Source organism: Scomber scombrus, chromosome 15, assembly GCF_963691925.1.
Source record: "Scomber scombrus chromosome 15, fScoSco1.1, whole genome shotgun sequence".
NCBI classification, from domain to species: Eukaryota; Metazoa; Chordata; class Actinopteri; order Scombriformes; family Scombridae; genus Scomber; species Scomber scombrus.
In genome coordinates, this window is record NC_084984.1 from 3,516,099 (window position 1) to 3,531,479 (window position 15,381).

The 15,381-nt window shown below is 41.0% G+C and overlaps 1 protein-coding gene across 1 annotated transcript in view; it reads left to right on the plus strand.

The window, feature by feature from the left end:
* Positions 1–15,381, plus strand: part of unc5cb (unc-5 netrin receptor Cb) — a 123,080-nt gene that overhangs the window by 90,193 nt on the left and 17,506 nt on the right. Inside the window, exons 5-7 of the mRNA XM_062434780.1 lie at positions 9,505–9,685; positions 12,156–12,323; positions 12,594–12,758. Of these exons, the coding sequence (XP_062290764.1) occupies positions 9,505–9,685; positions 12,156–12,323; positions 12,594–12,758 (514 nt within the window). The remainder of the gene's footprint in view (positions 1–9,504; positions 9,686–12,155; positions 12,324–12,593; positions 12,759–15,381) is intronic.

The window sequence follows — 15,381 nt, forward strand, 5'->3', positions numbered from 1 at the left end:
AGTTAGTGACTGTGTAGTGTTGTGGAATATATAACACATATACACACACCTACACACACTCTCTCTCCCTCTCTCTCTCACACACACACATAAAGAAAACAAGCAGCAGGCATTTATTTTGGCTGTCCTTGCGACCATTACCAATGGAACTTTGGCCTTGGAGAACTGAAATACTGCAAGTGAGGTTTCTAAAATTGCACAAGGATTCAGTCATCTGAATGTCTTGTATGGTCAGAATACATTAGACACTCACCAGGCTCCCTACAAGTCATTGTTACACGTTTCCATAGCCATGAATATTATATATATTCTTAATCAAGAACAGAAGGAAAAATGTAACTGTATATGCTATTCTAGGAAGGAAGAGGGAAGGAGTGATTTGATTTCTGTGTTTGAGGTGGGCTTACTTTCTGAGTGCTCCCCATAGATAGAGTAACAAAGGTGAAGATGAGTATAGAGGACTTTCCATCAGCTCAACATAGAACCTTCCCTTAAGGTTCCTCCATGAAGCTTTTCTCATTAAGATCTAAAGGGCCTCTACACAAGTAATGGTCAACTCTTTTCATACTCAATAATGTGTCAGGCTCATAAAATGGACTTAAATCTCCTCTGAGAAAGAATGCAGCTTTATTGTTCCTCCCTCTTTTCTTCTGCCATGCCCTCCATTTCCATCTCCACTTCAGAGTACTTATCTCAACCCTAAAAGAAAGACAAGAGTTCAGAGGTGATGCAGCACAGTGAGTTGCTGAGTCTGTTTCCATGGAAGCGTAATTTTAATTCAGGCATCTCCTCAGTCAGCTGGGGTCCTGCCGTGTTATCATGGGTAACGAGTCATTGATGCTCTGCAGGGAAGGGGCCCTGCTGCCATGATTAAGTCCATTGGCTTTACTGAAAAGAAAGCCGGGAAACGCAAAGCTCTTTAATTCACACTCCCTCATCTAGAGAAATGAGACACTAAGTCAGACGAATTTAGACAGCTGGATGAGCAGCAAGAGCCAAATTTAAGGGTTCCTCATGTAGTTCATGTAGTTCAGAAGGACAATAGATTTTGTTATTAAACTCAAATTATGTTTCCTCTGTTTTCGTTATTAACTAAATGTGACAACTCTCACCACCTAGCTTGAATATCTTGTCTGTTGGGCCTCTATAGAGATCCAGCATCTGCCTTTTCCACACCTCAGACCATGTAAATGTCAGTGATCACTGTTGATTTTTGGCCCAGTTCCACTTACTGTAATAGGCAAAGTGAAGGCACAATGCACCCGTGGACTCGTCAGGTCACCTTGTCAGTCAAAATGGTGTGTGATCGAGTTAAGAGAGGGCCAGGAATGTCAAGAGTAACACCACTTCAGTGCCCCGTGAAACAGGAAGTGTGTGTTCATTATGGCTACCCGTGGGAGAGAAGGTGTCAAGAGGCCAGACCAAATCCCTGTGGCAACCAACCAAAGATTGCTCCTTAGGCACTTACCTGTCAATCACTGAGGTTTCTCATGCAAAGACTGTGATTTACTCTTAATAGCCCAATGTTTTTGAGCTCTACTGTCCACCATAAGTCACTGCCCTTCCTACTCTTTATGCTTTAAAAGTAATTTACCTGTAAACATTTTGAAAAAAGAATCTGACCAGAAAGAATCAAACCAACAGATGAAAATAAAATAGTATTCATAGTCTAACAGAGTGTAGAAGCACTGCTTATGGCTCCAGACCATAGACTGTATATAAAATTGGTTTGTGGACTGCTGCTTGGAAGCTAATAGTTTCGGATCTGAGCAGCGCCATCTTCAAAATTTCCGTTGCATGCTGGGTAAAAGAAAAACACGGATTCTACTTATATGGGCATCAGGAGGGGCATGAGGCGCCCTCCTGAACCTGTGAACCAATCAACCTGTCAATCACGACGTAGCCACGCCCTAATGCATACCCTGCTTTATCGTCAAATATAAAATCAGGGAGGCCAAAATGTCCCAAATGAACATCATACTGCATTGAAGAAGGCTTTAAACTAGCGATTGAGACCATAAACACATTTTGAAAACGTTTACTGAGGTTAGAAATCAAGTGAGAAGTTGGTGAATTCTCCATTGACTTGTATAGAGACGGAAGTCCTTTTGACACCAAAACGGTCGCCCCCTGGTGGCCTTTTGATAGAATGCAGTTTTAAGTTACTTCCGCGTTGGCCTCATTTCAGAGGAACAGAACTCCCCGCCTGGTGTAGTAGTACTGCTTATGGCTCCAGAGTGATGCAACAATTTAAACCATCTTCTTGACAGCCCCCTTTCCATTCTTTGTGTTTTGTATCAGTGGTTCACCCACGATGAAGGCTTGAAAGTAAACACAGCTTCTTTACAGTTCCAAAAATAAACAAGTTTTAAAAGGTTTTAAAATATCATGTTTTATGAAGTAAGCTACAATTGTAGGAAAGGTGAATTGCAGCGAGCCAGGTGGTACCTTTATTTAACATGGGAATGAGACGTAAATGAAAGAGTTCTCATTTTTGGGGTAAAACATTTCTTTATCACTTGAAAATTGTCTTTAAACTGCTCGCACTGAGCTTCTGAATTGGTTCCAGCATTTTTATCCTTGCTCCTGAAGGTTGTATTGTACACAGAGAGCGAGTACTGACCTCTATCACAGCACAAAAAGCCTCTCCCTTGGTGGAGTTATCGTCTAAGCTTTTCTAAAGGCCAGAGGAGACTCAAGGAGACCAAGGACTGCGTGCACAGAGTGTATTACACAGTTTCTCTCACTGGCAAAGCTGCAGTACTAATGTCTAATACAAGTTTATGATTAGATATTTGACGTAGGCATGTGTTTGCCATGCCTCTCATTAACCAACTTGTATATTCACTGGTCCACCAAAGAAGACAATATAGAATAATCATTTTGCCTCAAAAACAAAAAGTATAATGGCAGAGATCCCATACTCACATCATCACAATCAAAATATAATTAACCAATCTTTGGGTCAAAGAGGATTTGTACACCAAATTCTAAACCAATTCATTTTTATACTGTAGATACTTTGTCAACAAACAGACAAAAAAACAATAAAAACATACTAGCCCCCACATTTTTCCCACTTGTAAGCAGGTAAGTGGTTTCTAGAATTTAAGATGCGCACACTACAGTATGACAAAGAGGGAAAAAAGAGAGTTGGGTTGCAGTGTCTGCCTGTCCTTGGAGCTAGATTAAGAAATGGCTATTCTTCAGCAGACTGAGGCTTCAGGCAGGACTGAGCAGGAGGAGGTCATTACTCCTTGCTCGAGTCTTAGTGATCCTTCCACTGTGCAGACACATTCAGTAGTAACCAATCCAACTCCACCTCTGTTACTTAACCTCGCTCTCCCACCTCCTCCCATTCTAGCTCCTCCATATGCACCCTCACAAACAAACATACAGATATAAATGCAAGTCACAGAGGCGTACACACACAAACATTTTTCTCATCACATCTCAGGATATCGCACCTTAGTGCAATTCGACTTGTTAATATTTATACAGCTCACATTTCCATACTTGTCATGCAGGCAGATGCAGAACATATGGCTTGTTGTCTCATCGTGAATGATTGAATAATCAGTTTGTAACCTTTTGTGGCTCATTCTCCAGGTGTGTCATTCAAGCCTGGAGCGGATGTATGCTGTGAAAAAATGGAAATGAATAAATTACATCGGATAGATAGTTAGACTTCCTGTGGAGATGCGGGAGAGCTCATAATGACTTCTCTGTAGAAGAGTCTCGCACATTGCTGTGGAACATTTCTTTCCTCCCTGTTCTTCCTTTTCACACCCCTTTTCCTCCCCCACACTCTGCTGTACGTTCTATTTCTGCCACAACAGCGATGAGTAATGAATGGTTTTGCCTTGCACTGGTTCTTAACAAGTAAGTGGATTGTATACAGGGTGTTCTGTATATTTGGCTAATTAGTGTTGTGCTGGCACACCCTGGCAGAGCACAGAAACATCCCACTCAATGGTTACTCCTACATTGCTGCTATAGCCTGGGTCTATAGCCTGGGTCTGCAGATAGTAATGCTATAGTTATAGTTTGCTAGTTGGAGAAGAAGTGACAGTGGACACTGAACCTCAAGGCTAAATGTGCCTCCTCCCTATCAGAAATGGTCAAACCTCACAGAGACCAACATTAAAAGTGTATTTTACATTAGGTTGAAGGGACCACAAAATAGGCACTGAAACTTTCTGGGAAACAGTGAATCTTCAATGGTGATGTCATGCTGCACTTCAGCAATGAAGTCATCTCAAATGTCTTAACAATTCTACGGATTAGCTGGAAATGTCATCAAAGGATTTTTCCCATAGACTGTATATAAAATGGACGTAACATTCGTGGTTTGTGGACTGCTGCTCAGATCTGAGCAGCGCCATCTTGAAAATTTCCGGTGCATGCCGGGTAAAAAGAAAACACGGATTCTACTTATATGGGCATCAGGAGGAGCATGAGGCGCCCTCCTGAACCTGTGAACCAATCAACCTGTCAATCACGATGTAGCCACGCCCTAATGCATACCCTGCTTTATCGTCAAATATAAAATCAGGGAGGCCAAAATGTCCCAAATGAACATCATACTGCATTGAAGAAGGCTTTAAACTAGCGATTGAGACCATAAACACATTTTGAAAACGTTTACTGAGGTTAGAAATCAAGTGAGAAGTTGGTGAATTCTCCATTGACTTGTATCGAGACGGAAGTCCTTTTGACACCAAAACGGTCGCCCCCTGGTGGCCTTTTGATAGAATGCAGTTTTAAGTTACTTCCGCATTCGCATCATTTCAGAGGACCGGAACTCCCCGCCTGATTTTTCCTTAAAACAGTAGGTGATGCCCATATGAAGATTGAAACAGGTTTTACTTGCTGTAATCATTCCTCTTGTTCATACTGTTTAAAGATCATTTCCTAATGTGCTTTCAATGTCGATGATGGGTGAAAAAATCCAAAGCCCTCATTTTGTGTAAAAATGTATTCTTAAGTTTCTCTGAAGCTTACATGAGGCTTCAGTAGTCTAAGTTAGGCAAATAAAGAGAATATCTTCCAAAGTCTTTTTGATTTAAAATCCTCTTTTTCTTACTCCACTGCAAGAAACAGTGTCCAGGGGAACAAAAAAGGGAATTTTGCACTAAAAAGACTTACTTTGGAAGTTATCCACTTTATCTCACTAACTCAGACTACTGAAGCTTCGTATGAGATTTAAATAAACCTTTGAATACATTTTTGCACAAAATGAGGGCTGTGGATTTTGTCCCTTATCATTTGTACATTGGAAAGGATCTGGCCCCTAAAATGAGACACAATTTCAGTGTGTCAAAGGCAGTAGCATCCACAAGTCACTATAGCTAAAGATATGATGTTGACAAGCCTATACTGACCTATTCTGTCTGCTTAACCATTTTAATCAATCAAGTCACCTGTGCACAAGGTCTTTATTAGCCTGTCACAGATTCACAATGAACATTATTGAATGTTTTCATCCACACTGTACTGCAACTCCTTTGACATATCTCTTTTTCTAACCTGCCATCCAATATATACAGATCTCTTCTGAGTGTGAGCTCTAGCTTTATTGTTTCTCTTTCACTTCAGCTCCTCAATTCACAACTTTCTAACCTTTTTCTTGTTTGTTTATTGGCTGTCCTTGTCTCTCAGAGATGATGTTTCTTATCCTGATACGTCCTCCAGTGCTACCTGTCTTGCTCTTTGTCCGTCTCCTTCTCTTCTCTTCTTCTCTAGGTGCATGTTGAACTCTTTCCGTCCTGTCTTTCTCTCTCTGTCACTTGGCTGCCCCCGACCAGACAGGAAGACTCCCTCTCTTTATGACAGATGACATGTGGCAATTTCCCTTCGTTAATGACAAGAAATGTGCCAATTACCTCTCCAGATGTTCCCACTGCCAATCAGACACTAACGAGCTGCGAGTGTGGTGCATGTTTGTGTATCTGTGTGTTTGAGTTTTTCTGGCATGAGAAAAAGTTGGACAAGTGCTATGTGTGACGCCGTCTTCTGCTGAATTTTAATCATTTGAAATCTCTTCACGAGAGTGGCGCAGAGTTTGGCTTACCTTTTCATCTCTGGTTTTATAAATGAGTCCTAATTATAGTCGGGACAGAATAAATGATGGGTGAACTGTTGCTCACTTTTGCTCCCTCACACACACGTTCTCACTTCTGACATGAGTTTCTACCACTTTCTATCCCCCCGTCACTGTGTCTCCCTCCCACCCCTACATCTGCGCTGAAAAGCTCTTTTGTTCAATTTTTAATTACCTTCTCATATAAAAGTGCTCTTGACATCTGAACGCAGTTTGGAGAAGCTGCTGCCTCTGTGACTGGTGCAAAATTGGATAACCACCTCTTTGTATCAACTGTCAATCTCTATTCTAAGAACAGACCTTTCACTTCTGTGCTCTGCACACACTGATGTGAGTGCTGAAAGACCAAATATTTATCAAGTACACAAATGCCTTATTTCTGTTGTCTGCATCCTCTTTATTTATCTTATTGGATTTGTTCCCCCTTTACTCTTCAGCATGACATACTGTAGGAAACAAAGGACACACACAATGGCATGTGTTCTCTATGGGGCTCTTCTCTCTCTTAGTTTTAATTCAGTATTACAGACTGGTGATATTGTTACACAAAAACACACATGCACACTCAAATAAATGTGTCTTTTGGTGTCTTTTTCAGTACATTGATGCAAGCATCATATAATCACTGTAGCCTCCAATCCACGTTTGCCATTCTTCATTATCTGTACTATTTAATGTTAATAGTGAATCATTGATTTAGTGATTACAGGTCTCATATCAAGGTAATGCATCAGAGTCATTTACCTTCATTGTATATTTATATGAAAAGAGGACCTTTTTATGAAATATATTTTCAGCATTGAAACCTCTAGGATAAAATGTCTTTGGTATTACCAGAAGCTCCAAAGTCATGGCAGATGTCCAACTGTGTCACCTAAGCAGATGTTAACACAGATTAGTTGTAATAAAATTAAAAGAGAGGCCGGTTGAATAGCACAATACCAAAATGTCTGATGATGATTCATTTCAAGGGTTTGAAGGGTTTCAATACTTTATTGCAACTTCAATATAGTTGATAGGATTTTGGTTTTGTGAGCTCACGCAGAACAAAAATTACAAGAACTCCACTCGCATACAATGAATACCTCAGGGCATAAAAGCAATTAAGGTGATAGTAACATCAATAAATACAGACATGCTTTGCTATAAAGCCTTTGAGTAATCATGAAGATGAAGATGTTTAAAGATTTACTTTGATCATGATTTTGTTTTTCTTTGCATCATCATTCTTAATGAATGTGATGGTTTAAAGCTGCGTTCAGACCAAAAGCGTCTGACGCGAATTGAGCAGCAAGTCTACATAGACAATGAATGTAAATGGCGCGATCACACGCGATTTGATATCAGGCGGCGCGAATGAAGCGTCTGAAGCGAATGAATGAATGAATGAATGAATCAAGCGTCTGAAGCGGCGAGTTTCTCCTGACGTCACAAGCGCGAATGAAGCGATGATCCAAAAATGTATATTTATGATCAAGCGGCGCGATAGAAGCGATTCAAGCAATTTTTTCGCGTCAGACGCTTTTGGTCTGAACGCAGCTTAAGAAGTAACAACCTGTGACACTTAAATGATTGAAAATGGTCACTTTTGTGTAATTTTCTGACAGGGACTTCCTTCACTGCTTAAATGCTGCAAGAGCAACAATTCCATCACATCTACTGCTAACTCATAACAGATATTGTGTCTTCATAATACAGCTCTCAATGAATTGTGTAATAATAAACCTGCTTTCATTAAACGTCTTGTTATAAATGTAATTAAATCATCAATGGCTAATAACTTGCTTTTCTTTTTGTTTTGTGTGTGTGGTAGAGAGTTAGTCTCAATGCTGCAGCATCATGTTCAATAATCATTTCTAAAAATCAAGTGATGGACAGATGTAATATGCATTTCCTATGCATCATAACTTATGGCATGCTGCACTTAACTGCATTGTGTTGGTGCGTGAAAGAGGTTTCATGTCTCCTAGTAGAAGGCTAGTGGGGGGAGTCCTATCCTTTCTGGCTCCATGAGATTGATTCAGCTGATACATTTTAGTTTATGGAGGAAAACATTCACAAGCACCGAATCAGGACAGAATACACATTATGCTTACAAAAGGGCGGTTCTGGCTCAAGAGGTAGAGCAAGTCGTCCACTAATCAGACGGTCACTGGTTTGATCCCCAGCTCCTCCAGTCTGCATGTTTAAGTGTCATGTGGGAATAGGTGTCTTATGATTTATATAATTTATGTGTGTGTGTTGTAATGCATTGATTTGAAAGAGAGCTGGGTTAGAATACTTTAAGTGTGAAATAATTGTGTAGTGAAGTATTGAAAATAGTTTCTCTAGTGAGCTCACTCCACTGGATAAGAGAGCAGGCAGGCTTGCTGAGGTGTGACGCTGATGGCATCTTTGATATTGTTTGTCATCTGAGATTAGACTCTAGCAAAGTTAGCCATGCATATAACCCAGTGTGTGTCACTATCAGTCCATCTTTTCTTTTGAAAAAGTTCTAACAATGCTGGCTTTCCAACAATGGCCACTGTGTTGTACATCTCTTCACCACCACATGCAGTTTCTGTATTGTTGGTTAGAAATCCAAACAACAACAGTGAGCCCACAGACTTTTTTGTCTTGGCAGGACTCATATCTGGTTATTGCCTCACTTTTTTTTTGAGATAGTTTATCTCTCATGAGAAAGATCCTATATAAACATCCTGCTTATCTTTGCCTGTACTGCTCCTTGGTGTCTTATCTCTTATCAGGCCCTGCTCCCCATAGGATATCACAATGCACAGGAAGTTAGCTGTTTGCCAGGCCTCCTCGTCACTGGACAGCCTCTTTGAAGAAAACCAGAGAGCCAGGAAATATTTTTGAATCAAAGTGGCTGTAGAGTGTGAGGCAGCATGTGTTATTCTTGTCAAAATGCCAAACCTTTACACCCCTTGAAGAGTTAAATGATCTTGGTGATTTACAGCCAAATAAAGACTCTAAATGGCCCCCTGTTCTGAGATAGTGCCAAGAGTTCAATATCAGTATCATTTAGAGAAATGAAACTCATAAGAAAAGGTCAGAGAGCCTCTCAGCTTCAGGAATTGTGGAGAGTTTTCTTTTCTCTGCTGTCTGACGATGCCCTTGCTACTGTAGTACTTTGTTCTAAGGGGAGAATAAAAAGAGCATGGCAGCTATTGACTTTTTGTAGCAGGACCTCAGAGACAAACAGTCGTGCTTGAATCCTGGCGCTCACTAAGACAAGTTTAACTACAGCTGTTTAAATAAACATAGCTGAGATTTTTATACCATTTAATGAGGCCAGCCTGTCTTATATCTCCTCTCACATCTTCTGTTTAAATTAACTTTCTGTTATCTCTTGTTTTTTCTCCTTTTTCATGTTGTGCTCCCTTCTTCTTCTTCTTTAGGTGGAGTGGTTAAAGAATGAGGAGGTAATTGATCCCGCAGATGACAGAAACTTCTACATCACCATCGACCACGACCTGATCATCAAACAGGCCCGCCTCTCTGACACCGCCAACTACACCTGCGTGGCTAAGAACATCGTGGCCAAGAGACGGAGCACCACTGCCACAATTATCGTCTATGGTAAAAACCACTGTCTTATACTCAGCAATACAGTCAGTGATCTCCACCATTACTCTCACATCTCCTGGCCTGCAAACACTACAATCCTCTTCATTGGCCACATGGGAGATGACGTAAAGTCAGGGGAAAAGTGTTGAATTCTTATAAGAAGTCAGCTCAACTCTAAAATAAAACAAATTTCAAAGTCACTTTGCATAAAGAAAATCCCTCTCCCTCCCCCGGCGTGTGATACTCACTCATTTTGTTCATGCCTCAAGGTGCGCAAGGAATGGAATATTTGTCATTTTCTGAACTGCGAGTGAGGTGCTGATGCGGCTGAGCCATACTTAAAGAGACCCCCGCTGTGGTTTCACACAGACTCGCCCACTGTCTCCCTAACATCAACTAGCTTGACTGTTATTGAGCAGCACGGCTGTGAAGTTAAACTTCTATGCCTGCTGGAGGCTACTCAAGGCACAGGAAATGACACATGAAGCAGATGCTCCTTTCAACCTCAGATGTTGTTTTTCTGCATGGAACAACTATTAGCTTGATATCTTGTTTAACTGAGGCCAAAAGGGTTTATCCTGTGCTTGATGGGACTCCTCATAATACTGCTGATTTACCTCTGGGGATTAAGTGACATCACAGCCTCAAAAAGACTTACAAGAAAGCATGCAGAATTTATATCTGCTTATGTGGTATATACAGTGAAATGCATATTTAGACTGATGCATACACACATGAAAAAGTGAGCAGATGTTTGAAACTGATTCTTTATTTTTATTTTTTTATTGAGTGAGTGAGCGAGGGTCTGAATACAATACATTCAATATTTAAACATGGTACATCATCATCATTTTTTTCAAGAAATCATATTTCATGGTTTGACCTGGTTTGAGTTGCTCATACACACATACGGTTGTCATCACAGGTAATTTTGTATTCCCACCCACACAAATATATACACACACACACACACACACACACACACACACACACACACACACACACACACACACACACCAAAACAGGATAAGACACGATAAAGACGAAACACAGGGTTCCTTAAGATTTATGGATGCTGGGTGATTTTTCAACTCCACTCAAAAAAGCTTCATAAATGTAGCTCCATATCTTGTGAAACTGTATTTCTTTGTTGCTGTCCTCCAACATTGTCCTGTCAATACATTAATAATATTGTATTAATGATTTCCATTTTTGAAGTGTACAGTAGTTGATCTTTAATGCCTGGCTTCGTGAAACTGATCATTTCACCAGTGTTAAATCTTCATCACCATCTCTCTCTGAGCAGCTTTCCTGGACAGATTTGAGGTGTGTCGGTGTTGTGAGCAACTTTATTGTTTTGCTTATCACTTAAGGTTAAGTGAATGTAGAGAACAATGTGTCTGGCGGGGTATCAGTGTAAGGATGATGTAGAAACACAAGTTGAGAGCATATTTCAGGGACGATGGTCGCCGTCTCTGCAAGGATTTCCTGTCACTTAAGCAGTCGATCAGGACTAAGTGTCGAAAAGCCGCTTTGATGTCAGCTCATCCTTGAGAAGAAAGTACCACAAGTCACTGTATCTGTTTGCGCTGTCCTTGCCTCTTTATCCCCCTTTTTGAAAATGTAATTCCCACATATTTTAACACAATTGTGCCGTGTGTTAAAGCGCATATATTTCACCACAAAGCAATGCAAGAAGCCCCAAAAGATGAAGGATAGTTGTGTCTGACACTGGTGATGAAAAAGTAAGAAAGACAGCGAGTGCGTTTTCAGCCCAATGATTTTCAGCCCAACCCACAACAAGGGCACTGGAAACAGGAGCACAAACTGGTAACAAAAGAGAAAAATAATGGGAGAGTGTGAGAGAGACAGACATAAAGAGGGAGGGAGAAAGAAGATGGAGCCATAATCCTCGTAGGAAAGAAAGCAGACAGTAAAGAAATGTGGGGCTTTGGCAGTCTTCCCCTAGAGTCCAATATTTTGGGCTTCACTCATAAGCACGTCACATTTGAAAGTCGGAGGCTCCAAGGGGCCCGGTTCTACCATCTCAAATGCCACAGACTTGTTCTCAGCCACAAGCCCTGGTGTCACTCTGCACTGGATTTAGTCGCTGACAGAGATGGATGAGAGCAGGAAGAGAGGCATTAGGAGGAATCAGTGAATGGAAAATGCAGCAATCTGACCAGAATTTACTGTCTGGCTGCATGGCAAAGTAATGACCTGAGATTTCAGGGTCAAAAAACAGAAACTCGACAATGTAGACACATTCAGTAATGGGCATTTTATAATAGGCAGATAATTGTGAAGAGATGTCAATACAAGTTAATGATGTGCAGATAGGTCACACTGAAGACACATTTAATCAAATCCTTATCTAATGGTTATATTCTGTGTCTCTCTGTGCTCTTCCTGCCTTGAAAAAAATGTTACATTTATATTTTATGCTGATGATTTTAACCTGTTGTATTACCATGTGTTCCAGTAAATGGTGGATGGTCAACATGGACAGAGTGGTCGGTGTGTAACAGCCGCTGTGGCCGTGGTTACCAAAAACGCACACGCAGCTGTACCAACCCAGCACCACTCAACGGCGGCGCCATCTGTGAAGGGCAAGGCATCCAGAAGCTGGCGTGCAATCCTCTCTGCCCAGGTATGGTATAAAAAAACAATACGCCCACTTATTAGTGGGCGGAAAGGGTTTAGGTGCACAAAACAAAATGCATAAAATATGATGCAACTTTGAGTTTGCATATTTCACACTGTTTGTACCTCCACCCCTTACTTGTTTGTCTCTCTCCCACATATCCTTCGCTGTCTCAATCACGTATCTACTCACCCACTCATGCACCCATTTGTCTTCATTTTCTCATTTGCCATATCGTTCACTCGACCCTCATCTGTCCTGTCTGTTGTGTGGTAGTGGATGGCCTGTGGACAGAGTGGAGTAAGTGGTCCACCTGTGGGACAGAGTGCACCCACTGGAGGAGGAGAGAATGCAACGCTCCAGCAGCTAAAAACGGGGGAAAGGACTGTGAGGGCATGGTGCTGCAGTCCAAGAACTGCACCGATGGGCTGTGCATGCAGAGTGAGTACCCGGCTAATCCTCTGCTACTCTCTCTGACCCGCCAACAAAAGACATTTCTTCACCCTTTGACCATGAGTTTCAATCTGCTCTTTCATCACCATGCTGTGTTCACATCCCCACAAAACACTCTCACCTCACATAACACATAACTGTCTCTCACTCATTCTTTTTCACTTCATTCATACATCAACAATAAGACTTGCTAAAATGCCTTTCTGTCTCCTGCAGAAGATGTGTTTCTCTGTATTTGCCCATGCATAACACACCAAAGCTGTTGGACAAAAGTGACGACAACAACAACAACAAAAAAAAAAAAAAAAACTGCACATCTTTTCCTGTGTCAGCTGTGCTGAAAATATATGTATATGTTTAAAAACAGGATTTTGCCACATGGGGAAGCACTCAAAGTAATTATCCTTGTCACAGGCTAAGCATTTGGGAGTTATATTTAAAATAATAATAAGTGATTATATTGTAATTACATGGGGGGGGGGGAGGGGGGGTCACAACTCGCAGGGTGCTCTGATTACTACCTTAATTAAAAAAAACTCTGGATTCCTCAGGTCCAATGAGGAAACACAAGGCCACAAAGTGGCACAAGTATAGACTTGCTTTTTTACCTTAGCTGGCAATTACATGCGCTGGAAAGTGAGCAAGTATTGTACATGATTATTTTTTCTTACAATGATTTCAAAGTACACAAGCAGCTCCAGGACGCACCAGCATTTTCTTCTCATAAATCACAATTTTTCTATTGGTTTTCCTGCTTTGTTGCTAACAAAAAAAGGTCCAAAACCAGTTTGTGGTGCACCCAGATATTTTTCCACAGGCAGCAAATTATTTTCTGCTTCTCTTTCTTCTAGCAGCAAAAAAAAAAAGCCAACAATCCTGCTTCCTTTCCCTTTTAATACATTCTCAGATTGGAATCATGCTGCAGTTGCCCTGATGTTTGTGTTTGTGGGTGTGTGTGTGTGTTTACTACAGTTTTAAGAATTTACAGGGCAAAGTATCTAATACCCTGAACTTCATCTACTAAGACGTTGCCTTCTTTTCTGTTCCAATAATACTAAGAGAAAGAGATGAGAAACAGAGAGCTGCAAAGACTGCACAGTAACCAGTTTAACTCTGTGTCAGTTTTAATAAAATTCCTCCCTAGTAAACATCTTTGAAGGTGTTAGACCCACACACTGTCACAGATGCCTCCATCGTGTGTATAACCTACTACAGATGGTGATTGTGACACTAATAATATAACAGAGGAACGGTTTCTGGATGCCTTGAATTTGATACAGCTGGCCATCAGTTTGTACAGCTGATCTGAGCTTTTGCTGCACCATGGGGTTGTAAACTGCTACCTGCAGTGTGGCGTCGACATGATGTTTTATAGGTTGCAGGTGACATCACATTGGCAGTCAATATGCATCTTTACATGCAGCTGGCTGATGGATCTGCAAGTCCATATGCACTGGGCACTGACAAGAAACTATGACTTCAGTGTTCAGTGATGATTTCATCTAACGTTTGCATCAGAGGAATGCATTAGCTGATTTTACAGTCGAGGTCATACAGTATTTTTGCAGTGTAATGAAACATCAGGGAGCAATCTACGAGAAGACCTATTCTTATTTGTCTTATTCATCTTTTTTTTTATTTCCCTCTCCAGCACAACATACGTTAACCCCACCACTTCCCCGCCTTTGCTGCACTCCCTCTGTGACTCAGCCTGTCCCAGAAGCATTAGTTCTTAGTAGATTGATGGTCAGTTTTACAGAGAATATAAAGCCATAATGATATAGATTTAGGATCATTTCAGGGATTGATTTTTTTGGAAGCTAAGAGGGTGAAGCCACTTATGTCAACGCTAATGACCATTTCCACAAGCATTTACAGTAGGAGATCGGCCCATTATCTAAAAGCTCACATCATGGCAAATATGATTGGGATTGGAGGTTGTGTGCAATCTGAACTCACCTTGGACCGCTGACTTGCTCCCTGCAGTGTCGGGCTGGGATCTGATCAAACACGTGTCTGTGGATACCGTTGCAGCTTGATCTTATTTTCTGTTGTTTGAATTTATTTAAATCACTTCAATTGCAGTCCATCATAGAAATCTGGCAAAGGAATTTGATCCAACCAGAGATGGAAATAGAACTTGCAATACTCAGTCTCCATCACTGTGCACTGTAAAAACACACCTGGCCTGAGACAAAAAGGAAAGAGTTTTGTTCTAATTTACTTTGAAGCTTGTTTATCACATTTATCCTGTCTGGGGAGTTTTCGGGCTTGGATTTAACACGGTTAAGCACCTACAGATTGAACTAGAGAGGATGCACTTTGCCTGTTCAGATAGAACTTCTAAACTCTAACACAAGAGTATAGTTTTCACAGTTCACTGAGTCTAGGCTGTCTAAAATCTATGTTTTGCGCTCCCTCTGTGGTCTGTCTTCCTTAATGTTGATGTTGTTTTCCAAGCCTTTGGTAACCCTGCTCTCAGACATGACATTTTCTTGACATATTGATCTAGAGAAAGGGGAGCGCATTCTCCACCATTCCACCAAGGGCAAATGCTTTATTACTATCAAGCACCAAAGCCTTGAGAACAATGTACAGTATATATATATAT